Here is a 17,774-nt window from a genome sequence, read left to right as displayed (position 1 = left end):
CAGAGTACTCAGTCACCCCCTCCCACCCCCCCTCTTTGGAGCTGAGCAGAGATCACCCCACCCTGTGCCCACTGTCCTCCTCCACTATAGAGGGAGAGCCAAGGGGACCCACATGGTGGGCAGTCTATCTGAAGTGTGGGCTCTCTTGCACTTTGCTAGGGTGTGTGTTAGTGCACGCCCAGAAACAAGATCGTGTGTGCACATGTGTGCCTGCATGTGTGTGTGGGCAGGGAGTAGAGAGACCAGATCTAATCAGTGTTTTCTTTTGTGATCTTCCCCAGCCTGCTGAGCTCCATGGAAGGAATCATGGTGTACTTCCATGCAATTATTTCTAAACATTTTGAATTCAACCCCCATCAACACAAAGTATTTGTCAGGGGTGGAAAAGAATTTGGGGAACCTGCATGGAGTCATAATGTTTGCGAGATGCACTACAGCAAGTGAGTATATCCCAGTTGGCCCATAAGGAAATGGATAGAACGTTCAGTCTTTGAAATATATTGAAATCATAATTTTGATCAAGCTGGTTAATTGTTAGAAGCTCTGGGAGATGAATATTAAAAAAACCTCTTCCTTATAATGCAATTCTTTGTCATACTTCATCTTGGTCTTCTTTATGTCTCTGTGTGGAAACCAAGCCTTGTTCTAGAAGCATGCTCTCAGTCAGCATATATTTACAGCTTTGGGTCTGCACCCCATGTTGTGTTTGAGAAGAATGAAAATTTCTGGGAGAGGATTTTCAGATAACTCACTGCTGTCCTGTTTATTCACAGAGATTTACATGAGAACGGGTCCCTCATTGAAGGCAGCACCACCATTTCCAAGCAGCACGTGGATAAACCCATTCCTTACAAGTACATCATCTGCAAAGGCAAGAACTCTGAGGAGTATGAGTTCATCTACACAAGTCAGCAGAAGAAAGGCGAGTACGTGAACCGCTGTCTGCGAGTAAAGTCTTCCCTTCTGGACTCTGGAGGTAAGCCGAAGTCTGGACTCTTGATCAATCAGCCTCTGAGGCTGGACCTTCCTTCCTGGGGAACAAAGGCTTTCCTTGACCTCTGTGGGTCCTCTTTGCTTGGCATTAGCCCTGCCCTACCTCCTGGCTCTATGTTTCCTAAACCTGAGCTTGAAAGCATTTTTCTGATCAGTTTAGCTTAACCACTCACAAGAGTAAACAAGGTAGTGGATGTTTTCTAAGGGAAAGGAGAGAGGGTGGATCCGCTAAGAAGTGAGGGGACTGGGGCATGGAGAGGCAGCACTGAGCAGGGGCAAGGGCATGGGAAGCAGGGCTGCCAGGCAGGACAGAAGACCTTTCCAGGTTTTCAAACGACAACTGTGAATAAGACATCCATCAGAAGCTATCAAGTGGTGGGCCAGATCCACTACTCGCTGCTGTCTGTCATCATTGTCGCTCTTCTGCTGCTACTGCTAAGTCACGTCAGTCGTGTCTGACTCTATGCCACCCCACAGATGGCAGCCCACCAGGCTCCCGTCCCTGGGATTCTCCAGGCAAGAATACTGAAGTGGGTTGCCATTTCCTTCTCCAATGCATGAAAGGGAAAAGTGAAAGTCAAGTTGCTCAGTCGTGTCCGACTCTTCACGATCCCATGGACTGTAGCCTGCCAGGCTCCTCCATCCATGGGATTTCCCAGGCAAGAGTACTGGAGTGGGGTGCCATTGCCTTCTCCCTGTCACTCTTCTATTTACTTTTTATACCCTTATTCTCCTTTTCTCTTTCTATTCTTGTCTGTATCTAATTCTTTTCTCTGTGATCTTTTCCCCTCCTTGTATGCACTGTGTGTGTGGTACTTGTGTGTGTGTTTTGTGTGTCCATACATGGCATGTGTTGTATATAGAGAATCTATATGGGTTCTACTTTTAGGAACTTCTCAGATCTTCTTTGTAGCTGAATTCCTGGTCTGTCATAAACATCACATGTATCCTCAGAAAGTATGGATAATCAATTTTGTAGACTCAAAAACTGTACCTATATTTATTACATTAAAATTAATGATAATGAATGAAAATCACTGTCGTGTCTGACTCTTTGCGACCCCATGGACTGTATAGTCCCTGGAATTTTCCAGGCGAGAATACTGGAATGAGTAGCCTTTCCCTTGTCCACGGGGTCTTTCCAACCCAGGGATTGAACCCAGGTCTCTCGCATTGCAGGCAGATTCTTTACCAGCTAAGCCACAAGGGAAGCCCAAGAGTATTGGAGTGGGTAACTTATCTCTTCTCAAGGGGATCTTCCCTACCCAGGAATCGAACCAGGGTCTCCTGCATTGCAGGCAGATTCTTTACCAACTGAGCTATCTGGGAAGCCCAGATTAAAATTAAAATCTTTGTTTAAAAAGATTGATCTGTCAGCTTTTGAGAGAGATGTGTCAGTCTGTCACCAAGACCAGGTGCTTTATTTTATTTGTTTTTGGGGGGTGCATAAAGCAGTTTTATTATATTCATTACTTCTGTGGGTTAGTAGTTTGGATGGAGCACAGCAGGGCTGGCTGGATTCTGCTCTCTGATGTCTGGGGCCTCAGCTAGGCAGGACTGAAAGCTGGGAGTAACTTGATGGCTGGGTTTGGAGTCATCTGGAAGGGTATTTTCCATTGATGCTGCCTGTGGCTGGGATCTCTGTTGGGCTGACAGCAGTAAAGGTCAATGGGACAGGAGCTGGATTATTTTGAACTGGCCCAGAGACAGAGAAGAAACTAAGAGTCATGCCCTCTTCTTAAATGTACCCAAGTGTTGACTCGACTGCCTTTACAAGACTCTCTTCTTTGTGAGCCGATCCCAGAGTCCGTCCTTCCACTTCCTGGATGATCCAGACTGGCTCTTTCCGTACTTGAGATGACCCCTCATTAGACAAGAGCTGGTGTTGATCTAGTCTTTGCAGAAGACATGGTAGTGACTTGGGATGGCAGGTCCCATTTGCTCTTACTTAAGAAGCACTGCCATAGTCACTTCAGATTTACCTGGTTGGATCCTGCTACTTAAGCTGTCAAATCAGATAGATTTCTTTTTTTTTTCTTTAAACAGAAGCAGTCATTTTAAAGTCCATTAAAAAGATTTTCTCTCCCTCTTTATTCCTTCCCTTTTTCATTTTTTCTCTCTTTTATTGAAGTGTATTTTAATTTTTGTGTTACTTTTGGGCAACAGCAAACTGGTTCAGTTTTATACACATATATATATGATATATATCAGATTCATATATATGATATATATATATATAAAAGATTCTTTCCCATTACAGCTTATTACAAGATATTGAATATAGTTCCCTGTGCTATACAGTAAATCTTTATTTTCTATGTTTTATTTTTATTTATTTATTTTATTAATTAATTTAATTTAATTTATTTTATTTTAAGCAAAATATATTTATTTTATTTCTATGTTTATTTTCTTTTTCTTTTTTTTTAAGGAGAAGTTATGATTTTATTCAAAAGGCAATGAAAAGTCATTTCATGATACAATACATGCAAATTTCCTAATAAAATGTCAAGCATACAGTAAGTGCCCCATAAATGTCTCTCCCTAATGTGAAGTGAAAGAGTAAGTCTAGTGTGTCCTTTATCCTTTTTAAGAATTTATTTTATTTCCTGGACAATGGCTAACCACATCTGGATGTTTTCTTTCTTTCTTTTTTTTTTTTACTTTACAATATTGTATTGGTTTTGCCATACATCAACATGAATCCGCCACAGGTGTACCCGTGTTCCCCATCCTGAATCCCCCCTCCTACCTCCCTCCCCATACCATCCCTCTAGGTCATCCCAGCGCACCAGCCCCAAGCATCCTGTATCCTGCATCAAACCTGGACTGGCAATTAGTTTCTTATATGATATTATATGTGTTTCAATGCCATTCTCCCAAATCATCCCACCCTCTCCCTCTCCCACAGAGTCCAAAAGACTGTTCTATACATCTGTGTCTCTTTTGTTGTCTCGCATACAGGGTTATTGTTACCATCTTTCTAAATTCCATATATATGCGTTAGTATACTGTATTGGTGTTTTTCTTTCTGGCTTACTTCACTCTGTATAATAGGCTCCAGTTTCATCCACCTCATTAGAACTGATTCAAATGTATTCTTTTTAATGGCTGAGTAATACTCCATCGTGTATATGTACCACCCCTTTCTTATCCATTCATCTGCTGATGGGCATCTAGGTTGCTTCCATGTCCTGGCTATTATAAACAGTGCTGTGATGAACATTGGGGTACACGTGTCTCTTTCAATTCTGGTTTCCTCAGTGTGTATGCCCAGCAGTGGGATTGCTGGGTCATAAGGCAGTTCTATTTCCAGCTTTTAAAGGAATCTCCACACTGTTCTCCATAGTGGCTGTACTAGTTTGCATTTCCACCAACAGTGTAAGAGGGTTCCCTTTTCTCCACACCCTCTCCAGCATTTATTGCTTGTAGACTTTTGGATCGCAGCCATTCTGACTGGTGTGAAATGGTACCTCATAGTGGTTTTGATTTGCATTTCTCTGATAATGAGTGATGTTGAGCATCTTTTCATGTGTTTGTTAGCCATCTGTATGTCCTATTTGGAGAGATGTCTATTTAGTTCTTTGGCCCATTTTTTGATTGGGTTGTTTAATTTTCTGGAATTGAGCTGCAGGAGTTGCTTGTCCAGTTGCTGCACATGGCAATATTTTTTCTTTGTTGATTGCTGAGTAACAGTCCCTCGTGTATGTATGCCATGTCTTCTTTATCCATCTGCCGATGGGCACTTAGTTTCCTTTCATGTCTTGGCTATTGTAAATAATGCTACAATGAACATGGAGAGGCGTGTTTTTTTTCGAAATAGAGTTTTCATCTTTTTTGGATATACACCCAGGAGTGGGATTGTTGTGGTTGCTGAATCATATTGTAGCTCTATTTTTACTTTTATTGAGGAAACTCCATACTGTTTTCCAAGGTGGCTGTACCAATTTACATTCCCTTCAATAGCATAGGAGGGTTCCCTTTGCTCCACACCCTCTCCAGAATTTGGTATTTGTAGTCTTTTGGATGATGTCCGTTCTGATCAGTGTGTGGTGATGCCTTATTGTAGTATTGTAGTTTTGATTTGCATTTCTCTAATAATTAGTGATGATGAGCTTCTTTTCATGTGCATGTTAGCCATCTGTATGTCTTCTTTGGATAAGTGTCTTTTTAGTCTTCTCCCATTTTTTGATTGGCTTTTTAAAAATATTGAGTTATATAAGCTGTTTCATTAAACAGATTTTTAAGTTGGAGAGTAACTCAGAATTTCCAAGCAATTTTATTTTCAGATACTTTCTTAAGCATGATATTGTTTTAAATAGTGTTTTTCAATGATTATACTTTGCAAGCTTAAAAGAATATGAGTGCTAGAGCTTTTCCTTCCTTGCTGCAAAGGCCCTCAGGCACCTTGGTTACTTCTTGGTATAGGCTCTTCTATTTAGATGTCCTGTTGGTAGGCTGACCTTAGAGCTCTCTGGGAGATGATAACTAGATCGGTTAGGTTAAGTCAGGAGTTTGAAGCAGCTAGGAGGTGAGTCATAGTAACTGATAGAAGGGCTAGGAAGGCCAGGGACGGACTCTGGTGGGTTCTGAGGGTCTGGAGGTCACTTCTTGAGCCCAGGTGGGGAAGTGCCCCAGCCCCTGACATCATCCATGTAGGTGCTTTGTACGGAGTGTCTGGAAGGCAGTAGAATTATGTTGATTGAGAAAAGTTTTGTAATTTACTCCATTTGGTGCGATGGTGGTTTATCTATGTTAAATACATGTAGTTTTCATTAATCCCAATAAACAGAGAGATGTCTTCCCTCCCGTCTTCCTCCTTCTAAGCCTCCTGTGAGCACTGTCATTGGTAGAAGCCACTGTTGCAAGGCAGGCAGAATGGAGATTCTGGGCTCTGCCTCGTGATGCAGGGAGACCAGAGGGCAGAAGTGTGTGCTGGTGGCAGAAACAGCCGTCACTGGCACTCTGTCTGTTCCAGTGTCTTTTGCCTTGTGCTGTGTTTTGCCTGAAACTGACTCTGCTGTGTCTGCATTCCTCACCCCACCCTCAACATCTTTGCTTTTGTTCCCAACTCCGCTGTTTTCTCTCAGATTCAGCTGTTCCAGCCACATCCCTGTTTTGCTGGACTTTTGTTGGTTTGTTTTCTTTTCTTCCCCATTCAGTCTGATCATTCCCCCACCCCCACCACCCCCACCCCCTACCCCCACCCCCCTCCACTGCTGTGTGGCTTATGGGATCTTAGTTCCCAGACCTTGGATCAAAACCTTGTCCCTGCAGTGGAAGTGGGGAGTCCTAACCATTGTACAACCAGGGAAATTCTCAATATGATCATATTTTAAGGAATTTAGCCCATTGGCATGGATTGTGACTGTCAATGGGAGACTCACTTTTGACTAATTATCATGTCTTTTCTGTCTAGTTTGTTTCCTTGTTATTTTTTGTACTTTTTCTAACTTTTTAACTTTCTTTCTCTTTTCTCTAGGAGGTTGGAGCTTAAATATTTTATTCTTCTAGTAGAGTCTTGAGACCAAGACCATAATGTCCCTCCCTGCCCCACTGTCCTGGCGTTGAGGGTGTCCTGAGCCCAGGACACTGACTGGCACTCTCACAATCTGGCACTCTCACAATCTCCATGGCACTGGCCTAGACCATCATCTCTCACTCACCTTTTCTCTGGAAGAAAGTTTTTATAAAACAGAGAGAGCCATTGTGTCCCCCACTTGTGAGGGGCACAGGGAGCAGGGAATGCTTCCACAGGAGCTGACGCCTGAGGTCAGATCCAAACAGTGATTCCTAGTTATCGCCAGACAGGGCTGGATGGGACAGGGATGGGTGAGCAGGGACTTCCAGCAAAGACAGCCTGGGCAACAAGCATCAGGAGGCCTATCTAGAGGCTCAACTTTCTGATTTTCATGGCTATGTTTATGCACCTGTGTTGCCTCTGGTGTCTCACTGGTCTCTTTGCCTTCTAATTATTTGGCAGTTGATTTTCCTGGGTTTTCTAGGTCTGTACGCATATCGTTTCAGCTGGTTATAAGAGCAGCTATGAGTTCAACCCTTGCCCCATGTTGAATGCTGTTTTGTCTGCTGTGTGACCTGTACCATCCTTCGTGGAGTGGGCACCATGGTTCCCAGGACAGAGGAAAGGAGCTCTTGCACCAAGTAACATACCAAAATGGTGCACAATTCCTAGTGAGTGATGAAGTTTCAGTACGTAATTTTTTACTTCCATGTGGTCATTTTCTAAGGAACTAATGTACCAAATGGTTGAGCTGTCTAGTTCAACATGGACATGATTTCAGTATTCTCAGGGCAGATGAATGGTGTGAGCTTGGGCCTCACTCAATTCACTGTGGAGTGTCTAGGTTACTCGTCCTAAACATCTGTGCTACCTCCAGGGTCAGGCCCCACATTGCTCATTTGTGGCTGGGTACCAGGGTGAGTGAGTGCTGGCTGCCTTCTGTTTACCACATTCTGTAATTTTCCTTTCTTCCATTTTTGGCACCTTCATCTTATTTTTTCTGGTCAGCCTTCCAGGGTAGAGTGTTAAGGTCTAGCATGTTTCGATGCCCTTAAGTATGATATTCTCTTTACTCTTAGACTGGCATCAGTACGATGATATAATTTGTATGAAGCCCCCTGGGACACTTAAGAAATTGATGAATTATATAACAGATGGTACAAGGAAAGACTTGATGAAAGGGAAGCAGATCGCAGCTGCAGTCATGTTGGACAGCATCTTCAGCATCCTTGAGACCTGGAATGCCATCAATTTAAAGAACTTTTTCACCCAGTTCCAGCAGTTTTATTCTGTCATTCATGTACCCATGACTTATGAAGGAGAAGAACAGCCATGGAGTGCTCTGCGCTACAAAGAGGAGGTACCATGTCTCAGGGGTGTCAGTGATAGCTCTCTTTTCTACCACCTGGGTACTCAGCACCACTCCACCTCCTAGTGTCCAGATGACCCCTAGACTCAGTGAACCAGGTGGATTGTTGTTGTTGTTCAGTCGCTCAGTCATGTCTGACTCTTTGCGACCCCATGGACTGCAGCACACCAGGCATCCCTGTCCTTCACTATGTCCCAGAGTTTGCTCAAAGTCATGTCCATTGAATCGATGATGCCATCCAACTATCTCATCCTCTGTGCCCCCCTTCTCCTCCTGCCCTCAATCTTTCCCAGCACCAGGGTCTTTTCCAATAAGTCAGCTCTTTGCATCAGATGGCCAAAGTATTGAAGCTTTAGCTTCAGCATCAGTCCTCCCAATGAATATTCAGAAATATTGATTTCCTTTGGGGTTGACTGGTTTGATCTCCTTGCTGTTCAAGGAACTCTCAAAAGTCTTTTCCTGCACCACAGTTCGAAAACATTACTTCTTCTGCACTCATCTTCCTTTATGGTCCAACTCTCAAATTCACACATGACTACTGAAAAAACCATAGCTTTGACTAGATGGACCTTTATCTGCAAAGTGATGTCTGCTTTTTAATACACTGGTGGATAGGGTCAGGCTATTTCAGCCCCCTTTCTCCTTGTGCCCCGTCTAGGGAATTCTCTGTTCGCTCCAGTTTTTTCTTCTTCCTAGGAAGTTTTTACCTGTTCACCTAGACCCAGCTCTGCCACTGCTCCCACCTTCTTATCTCTCCTGGGGAAGAGTGGAAAGAAGGTTGGAACCTTCCTTCACTGTATCTCCACCTGCTCAGTGGTATAGCTTAGGCATTTTTGAGACAGACTTAGAGCCATGTGAACCCTTATAAGGCTCAGAACCCCCACCTGAGTCCTCTCCAGCATGCTGAGGCCTCTGGACATACCACTTGTGGCACCTCCCAAAGTCCCAGGGCAAGGGGATGCTCAGGGTTTAGTCAGGAGGCAGGTGGAGGGTGACTCCTCCCCAGAGATTTTCCTGCTCCTCATTCATCAGGCCCCTGCTCGGCTGACAGGCAGGTCCTAACACCTCTGGTGGGTTCAACGCCATGGTTATGTGTTTTCCTTTTCTCCTGGGACCAGGTGAGGAAGCACCTGTGGGAGTGTGTGACAAAGAAAATGGCACCATTTCTGGAAACCAGTGGGGACCCTCTGCCTGAAGACTACCCAGTGAAGAGTAAATTGGGAATGGGCATGATTGTCCTTTTCTTAGTGGAAAAATTCGACTTTCTCTTATTGGAAAATGACCTGGCCTCACTCTGTCACCTCCTCCGCTTGGACACCAATTCACTAGGCACCTTTCCCAAGGACCTGAAAGACATCCTTGAAACATCTCAGAGGTATTGTGTGTGTCTATGTAAAGATTTCCTAGCTCTCTAATGGTTTTTATCTGATTATAAAAATAAGTATTTGTCATAGAATGGATGAAAACGTACAAGAAATAAAAACCACTCGTAATTTTACCACTCACTGTTGTCATTTTAGTGTTTATACCACTAGCCTTTTTCTGGTCTATGTACTATGTTTCATTTTATTACACATTCTATTGAATATTTGCTTTTGAGCAGCTTTACAGTGTATCATGTCTCAGCTCGGCGGGCCTGTATTTGAGGGGAGGTGGGTGTCATGGTAAGACAATGAAGCTAGTGTGGAACCATCATGAATGACCTCCCCGTGGCCTCTGCCACCACTGTTCCCAGTCCAGGAGTCACCACCATGCCCGTTGCACTGGGCTGGGAGCACTGGTAGTGTGGAGGCTGCATCATATCCTGAATGCATTTAAGTTTCACTGGGTGGAGGTGCCTCCCCAGAACCCTCTGTTGAATCCCAGGTCTTTTTTCTACAGCTGTTTGAATTGAACTCAAGAATAATATATACTTCTCTGAGCAGCCAGTCTTAATGGACACTTGCCTCCTGGTTTTACAAATTTTAAACACCCAGTTAAATCCTGTTCATTTTGAAAGAGAAAAGAAATGCTGGCAAATGTACATGTGTTTCCAGGTCTTGAGAAAATGCACGTTTTGTGATTGTAAGGAACATGGCATGTATTATTTACAGGCTCCCCACTTACATGTAAAAAGTTGCTTCACATGTAGATTTACTGTTGCCAGACGACCTGTGTTCAAGCTGCAGCTCTGACACTGGGCACCTTTTGTAGATCACAAGCCTCTCTGAATGTTTGTCTCTCCCACTGTCACAGAGAATGGACTCATGTGGGATTTCTGTTCCCTTTCTAGCTGGCGAGTGTCCTTGGTAAACCTGTGCCAAATGTGCATGGACAAAAAGGTTGACTTTTGGGTGTGTGCCCTGCCTGTGCTGCACCACTGCATGGACCTGTCCCCGCCAGCCCAGGGCTCAGTCACGCAGCCTGAGGACACCTGGGCAGCCCTTGAAGGCATCTCCTTCTCGGAGTTTCGGGAAACAAGACCAGATCAGTAAGTTTTGGACCTGCACTTGTGTATATAAATTTTAGAATCATAACTGTGCTTCCAAGATCTCCAGTGGACTTCCAATGTCCACTTACCCTTCCTTCTAGTGATGGAAGTAATATATTGCTCCCTTTAAAATTACTTCTTTAAAGAGTTTGAAACATGCAAGAAATTGGAAACTACAAAAATGGCCTGCAACCACAGAGATAATCATTGCTGTTAACACTTTGGCCTATGTATTTGCAGGGTTTTATCCAAATGTGATTATTTGGGTGCTTATATGCTTAAAAGTCAGCCACAAATGATATGACATTTGTTTTCAGTTTTATTGAGATATAATTAGCATAAAGCACTGTACGTTTTGCACATTGTAGGTATACATCTTTAGGCAGTGAAGTACTATTTTGAGACAAGCAAAGATTTCTTAGAGAAGACATAGAAAGCACAATCCATTAAAAAAATGGTAAATCAAATTTAAGTACAAAAATTTAATAGAAAATACAAATTCAGTTCAAAAATTTAATACTAGCACTTATTTCCAAACAAAGAAAACATCCCCCATTTACTTTGTCTTTTGTCAGAGAAACTATTCCAAGTCTCATCTATCCCCCTCTCCTATCCAATAGGATCTAGCCTATACACTTTTAGGGATTGAAATAGTGAGTGAGCCAAATTAAGTTATTGATTCCTCAGTATTATTAGAGCATTTTAAAGCCAAAATAAGATTTATATAAATATAAATATATATATATATATATGTATGTATTTAAATGCCTTTCCAGGGACATTTATCTAGAAGACTGACTATGTAGAAGATATTTAGATGATGAGAGAGAAAATGACAAACATTAGAATTGGTCTTAAAGATTGTGTTTTTCAGGCAATAGTGACCTTTAGTATATAGTGATGCTTTTTCCATGTGTTTCTTGTAGTGTCTGTCACTTCTGTGGCACTCTGCTATACTTTCCCATCATCATCTTTTTGGGTCTCCAGGACGGTATTACAGAACAGAATAATTTAAAGGCCTTCTCTGGACTGGGTCCACATAAGCTATTTGATCCAGGCACTTGCTTATTCACTCATTGACAAGTTTAGTTCATAAATCATTGCACCCACAATGGAAAACAGTATCAAAATTTAAACAAAGAACTGCCATATGATCCAGCAATCCTACTTGTGGGTGTATTTCCCAAGGAAATTAAATAAATATCTCAAAGAGATATCTGCACCCCTATGTTCATTGCAACATCATTCACACCAGCCAGGATGTGGAAACAACCTAAGTGTCTGTCAACAAATGAATGGATAAAGAAGAACTGGTGTGTACTTGTGTGTATGCATATATATATATATATATATGATGTATGTATATATATAGTCAGTGTATTTGTCCATTTGTGAGTGGCCAATTTCACCGAGCATCATGTCCTCAGAGTTCATTTATGTTGCTGAATTCTTAATATATTATTGTTTACTTCTCATTTGAGTTCTTGGCATTTCAAATATTTTTGAAATAGGAACTTTCTAGATCTCTTGTAAGATACATTTTAATTACCTTCATCTGTTTTATGGACCTCGCTGCTGATCTTTTTTTTTCTGTTCCAATTTTCCCTTATATAGGAAAGAATTACTCGAGTTAATGAGAAAGAACAGACATTTGCTGAATGTGGATGAGTTTCTGTTCCGATCCTGGTTCAGTTTGCTTCCTCTGAGTAACCTGGCTCCTTACATGGAACACTTCATCGATTACCTGAGTCAGTCTCCCCCGCATGTCCTGGATTGTCTTCTAGGGACTTGGTACCGGCTCAAAGGACTTGAGAAAATCTCCAACAGAAACCTCCAGGTTTGTTCCCTGGAATCGGCTCTTGAGTCTTTGCTTAACAAAAGCAAGTCAAGAACTAATTAGTCAGAGTTTGTGATTTTCCTTTTCTGAAAACCTGACGTGGTAAAAGACTTAGAAATAAGAGACCTGGTGGCGGTGTGGTCAATATTTCTTAGGGTAAAAGTTTGATTTACTTGAGTTTATTCTGTTTCACTAAATGGAATTCAAGAAAACAATAGTCTTGGGTATGTGAGACTGTGCAAGTCAGGGTTAGAAGTTATCCTGCATGCTGGTCCACTTCCTAATTGCTATCTGTCTTTTCCCATTTTGGGGGTGGAAAAAATGGTATAATTTTAAATCCTGAGTTTTATTTGTAAAAGACTAGTATTTGAGCCCCTTAAAATTTGTTTATAGAAAGAAAATTATTATTGTACCTAATTATATTGGATTTTTGGTTCTGTTTTAGCAAAGATGTTGGCATCATGATTAAATCTTCCCCTTTTTTTCTCTTATTCCCAACTCTAGAATATTAAGAATACTTTTAAAATGCTGTTGCACCTTCTGGATATTTATCAGGAAAAGTAAGTAGAAAAGTAAAATGCAGTCTCTCTTGCATAGGGTTATCCCTTATGATTGGCTATATGCTGCTGCTGCTGCTGCTGCTAAGTTGCTTCAGTCATGTCTGACTCTGTGCGACCCCATAGATGGCAGCCCACCAGGCTCCCCCGTCCCTGCGATTCTCCAGGCAAGAACACTGGAGTGGGTTGCCATTTCCTTCTCCAATGCATGAAAGTGAAAAGTGAAAGGGAAGTCACTCAGTTGTGTCCGACTCTTAGCGACCCCATGGACTGCAGCCCGCCAGGCTCCTCTGTCCAATGGGATTTTCCAGGCAAGAGCACTGGAGTGGGGTGCCATTGCCTTCTCCTTATGCCATATTTGCTGTCATTAATGTAAGGCCATAAATTAACATATATTCCACTTCTTTTTTCAAGGTATTGATGTAATCACCCTACTTTTTTAAAAAGAGAAGAGCATAGAAATAAGCTGATATGGTTTTGATTTATTTCCATTTTTTCCTGTGCATTTTGTCATTTATTTTTCAGTGATCACCATCTCATCAGCATTTAGACTTCAAATTTTTTGCAAGTCAGGGAAGTTGATTACAAAACCATCACCCTAATACCAAAACCTGACAAAGATGCCACAAAAAAAGAAAATTACAGGCCAATATCACTGATGAACATAGATGCAAAAATCCTTAACAAAAATCAAAAGTAGCTTTCCATAATTATCTGAAATCATTTGCTTCTGCAAATTTGTGTGAGCTCTGACACTCTGAAGACTCAGTGTAAAAAATGCAAAACAACAGAAATGTACATGTGAGAGAGAAGGTAATTTTTTAGATTCTCAGAGCACTGCCAGGATCGCCTCACCTGAATTCTTAGGGTGTTCAGGGTGGAGGTGGGAGTGTCAGATCTTTATTAACACCAAGCCTGGGACTTCATGGACCCCATTTCATTCTGTGTATTGCAGAATTGCCCTAGTAATTCCTTTCTCTTGCTGCTTTCTAAACCCTCTTCTGATCAGCCCCCTAACTCTCAGCTCTAGTCATGTATCAGCCAATAAGCAGGTCCACACAGAACTGGAAGAGATTTCATGCACAGGACATATACTTCTAGCATTTCTTTCTCTTTCTCCCTCCTGTATCTCCCTGATTTTTTAAAAACTTAGAGTATATTTGAATCTTTGGTAATTTACATCCTTAAAATTTTTTTCAAATAAAGGAATACACTTGGAAATAGTTTAATTTGCTTTTGTTAAAATAGTTCAGACCATAGAGGCAAGCCAAAAGGACTTTTTTTTCCTTTTTATCTTAGCCACAAGTTCAGCATAAATGGAAATGTTCTGGATGTTATCCAAATGGGATCGAGTACATGCCTTCCTTGTCGGCATTTTAAAGGGAAGGAACTCATCATGAATAATGGGTACTGTTTGCTAATTCCTCGTAAATTATTTCATTCATTTCTCTCAACTCTTTGTGGGTTAGGATTCTTGAGGAGCCCTTGATACAGCCCTACTTGATTGTGTGCCTGAAACTTCATGAAACTACCTGCAGAATATCAAAAGCCCACACGTTTTATGAGATGCCTGCCTTATCTGCTGAGATTGTTCGCAGAATTATTATACTTAAACCTCTAGTGGTAAGTGGAACACGTACACATAATGTCGTACTGAGGAGAACAATGGAACCTGAGGCATCCTCTATTCAAAAAGGAGATAGGCTGATTCTAGGATTATTGGAATGACAGAGCATCTGGTTCTGCCAACAGATATGTCAGTATATACCTGATGCTGGGCTTTGTCCTGTTCATGAGGCTATTTTGGTAAACCAGGGCTTATGCTGAAGGGAAGAAGAGAGGAAGAAGGCAGTGTAGGAATTAAAATGTAGAGTATTAGCTGTGACTGGGTAAATTCAAGAACCCTGCAAGTGGCCAGGACTTCAAGCAAGAATCTCCCCACCCAAATGCATGTTCATGCCTAATCTTTCCCACCTGAGCCTTTTTCCTGTTCACTGAAACTCAAATACAGTAGCAAGGTCCACACACCTCAGTGCATACCCAGAGCCTTTCCATAGAAACACCACCTTCCAGAACAATCCAGAGTTCTGTGCCCCCTCCCTCCACACCTCCCAGTGGTAAGCACTATCCTGATTACTACCATCACAAGTTAGTTTTACCTGTCTTGGAACTCTTTCCTTTTTTGTGTCTGGGTTTCGTCACTCAGCACGACACCTCTGAGATCCAGCTGTGATGTTGCGAGTGTCCACAGCTCATTTATTCCCATTGTGTGGTCTTCACCCAGTGGAGTTTGAGCTTCCACATGAAGGCGATAGACAATTTCCTATTTAGATCAACCATTTATTTGTTAACCATTTGACAAGTCAAAACTCTGACATTCATGATGCAAAATAATTAAGTGTATGTTTTAACTTTGTTCCTTTTAGTTTTTCTTCTTTAAAATACCAAGGGAACATTTAAAAATAGGTCTTATTGGTAAGATGATTGCTTTCTCCTGAAGCAGGTATTATTTAAACCATCATAGGCAGGTGCCAATTTCTAGATAAACTGTGTTCAAGAAATTTGATATTTATCAGTTGACCCCAGGGAAACGAGGCTTTTCAGGAAAGAGTCCCAGGGGTGGGGACATGGGTTTCCTCCTGGCCCTAGCATGTCACTTGGGGACAGGGTTTACACGAGCTTGGCTCTCTGAGCTTCTGGAAGCTCTGAGCCCGTGGTGCCCCTTCTCCGTGTCTGTCAGCCTTTCTCCGTTCAGAGTCCAAGAGGTCTACTGGTTGGCGAGGCAGCATCACCTCTATAATAGTTACCTGGGGTCACTTGAGGGGGCATCCATGCCACTGCTTCTCCTACCTCGACCCCCATGCTGTCCACCCAGAGTGAACCCGAACGCCAGGGAAATGAAAGTGCTGTGAATGTGCAGGTTCTGCCGGGTGCTCAGGTGGCATCAGCCACAGAGGCGGGTGGAGAAGTATCTGGATGATCCTTTGGGTCTGCCGTGTGGGGTCAGTTCAACTCCATCTCTCTCTTGTGGTGACAGGATTCAGCAGGAGGGCCTGGAAATGAAACTGGAAAGAAGTATTCAGTAAAAACGGTCTTCCAGGGGACCCTCGCTGCTACAAGATCTTGGCTTCGGAAAAATTTTAAGAAGAGCATGTTCCAGGCTGGGTATTTTTATTTTTCACCTGTCACCTTCGCTTACAGCGAGGAGATTGAGGTAAGCCAGTCCAGTGGAGGGGACACAGGGGTCTCCTCTGCAGAATGGACAGCTGCTCCCCTAACAGGACTGAGAGCATGGGCTCCCTGGTGGGTGGACTGTGGTCCCCACATCAGTGGTGAGGTGGCGGGATGGGGCAACAGAGCTTGTTGGGACATGGTGGCCAGTGGGGAAGGGCATTCACGTCTGATGCTGTGCTACGGTTATGGGTCAGGTTATGATGCTGATAGTAGAAAATAAGATGAGAGCAAGACCTCCATGAAAGGGAAACTGGGCTGAGCGGCAGCTGAAGGTGAGGAAATTAGAAATCAGATCCAAAAGGTTGGGAGGCAGTGAGAGCTTCCAGAAACCGAGATGTGCACAGAATCCTGTCCTGGGAAGGAGGAGAAAGGGCCTAAAGACTGTTGGCTCTAGAACAAAGTTCTAGAAAATGCCGCAAGCAAACCAAGCAAGTGGCCCCCTGACTTCATTGTGCCAGCCTTCAGTAGGCCGTTGCCTTCCAGCAGTACTTTAATAGGATCATCGTATACTGTGAGTATGATTTAAAAAGCAACAACAGTTCCTAGTTTGAACCTCTGAAAAGGCCTAGAGATCGTAACACCTAGGTCTGTGAGCACACTCAGCCATGGCTTCTAAATGCCATCCCCCTCCCAAAAAATAAATCTCCTCTGGAAACAACAGCAGATTCTAGAGGTGGAACTGAAGAAGCGCAAGGCCAGCCTCGAATACCTTGTATTGCCTTAAAGGAAAAGTACTTTAGGGCCCTCCTATAGTCCAGTGCTTAAGAATCTGCCTGCCAATGCAGGGGACACAGGTTTGATTCCTGGTTTGGGAAGATCCCACATGCCAAGGAGCAACTAGGCCCATGTGGCACATCTACTGAAGCCTACATGCCTAGAGCCCATGCTCCGCAATAAAAGAAGCCATCGCAATGAGAAACCTGTACACTGCAACTAATGAGTAGCCCCCACTTTCTGCAGAGAGAGCTCGTGCGCAGCAACAAGGACTCAGCACAGCCAAAAATAAAGAAAACTTTAAAACAATTGCTTCAAGTTGAGTGGTAACATGTCACAAGGAGACAGGACTAGATCCAATGTGATATCCTAGGTTAGATCCTGGATGGCAAAAGTGTGATTGTGGGAAACAGTGGGGAAATCCAAATAAAGTCAATGGTTTTCTTCATAGTAATCTATAAATGCTAATTTCTTAGTTTTGCCAACTATACTATGGCTTCGCAAGGTGTTGGTACTCGGAAATTGGGCTGAGAGTATCTGGAACTCTCCATACTTTGTAATATTTCTGTACATCTAAAATTACTAAATTTTATAAAATAGAAACCAGAAACTAACCTGCAGGGGCTCCCACTAGTCAAATCTGAGGCAATTTAAATGTCAAAATGAGTCATGACCAGGAGAGGATTATAATTCATTAAAATTTTAAACATACTTTCAGAAAAAAAAAGGAGAAAAGAGAAATTTTTTTTATAGAAGAATGCTGACCAATAAATGTAGAAGAAACAATTGGAACAGAAAACCATCAAACACCATAATCTTACAAAAGATCATTTCCACAGCCAAAAAAAATTTAGTGAGAATTATGGCATTATTTTACATTTTTTGCAAGTCTCTTTAACATTGAACCCAGTGGAAGACAACTGGATTCTCACATCGGCTCTATGTTCAATCTCTTGCAATTTGTTGTTTTGCTTAAAGTACATGAGGAAAATCTAGTGTCACACAGATGCATAGTTGCAAAAGGAAAATACATTTAAATAGGCTTTAATGAATTTACTTCTTTGATGTTACATTAAAAC

The 17,774-nt window shown here is 42.4% G+C and overlaps 1 protein-coding gene across 1 annotated transcript in view; it reads left to right on the top strand.

Annotated features, from left to right (window-relative positions):
- The window catches only part of LOC113877709 (E3 ubiquitin-protein ligase RNF213-like), a 129,071-nt gene that overhangs the window by 30,050 nt on the left and 81,247 nt on the right, over positions 1–17,774 (top strand). Inside the window, exons 5-13 of the mRNA XM_027518100.1 lie at positions 282–440; positions 774–976; positions 7,594–7,874; positions 9,002–9,258; positions 10,156–10,353; positions 11,968–12,190; positions 12,695–12,750; positions 14,217–14,370; positions 15,785–15,961. Coding sequence (XP_027373901.1) covers positions 282–440; positions 774–976; positions 7,594–7,874; positions 9,002–9,258; positions 10,156–10,353; positions 11,968–12,190; positions 12,695–12,750; positions 14,217–14,370; positions 15,785–15,961 — 1,708 coding nt within the window. The remainder of the gene's footprint in view (positions 1–281; positions 441–773; positions 977–7,593; positions 7,875–9,001; positions 9,259–10,155; positions 10,354–11,967; positions 12,191–12,694; positions 12,751–14,216; positions 14,371–15,784; positions 15,962–17,774) is intronic.

Source organism: Bos indicus x Bos taurus, chromosome 19, assembly GCF_003369695.1.
Source record: "Bos indicus x Bos taurus breed Angus x Brahman F1 hybrid chromosome 19, Bos_hybrid_MaternalHap_v2.0, whole genome shotgun sequence".
Classification (NCBI taxonomy): domain Eukaryota; kingdom Metazoa; phylum Chordata; class Mammalia; order Artiodactyla; family Bovidae; genus Bos; species Bos indicus x Bos taurus.
Note: the sequence above shows the minus strand (reverse complement) of the source record. Positions and strands in the feature narration are given on the sequence as shown.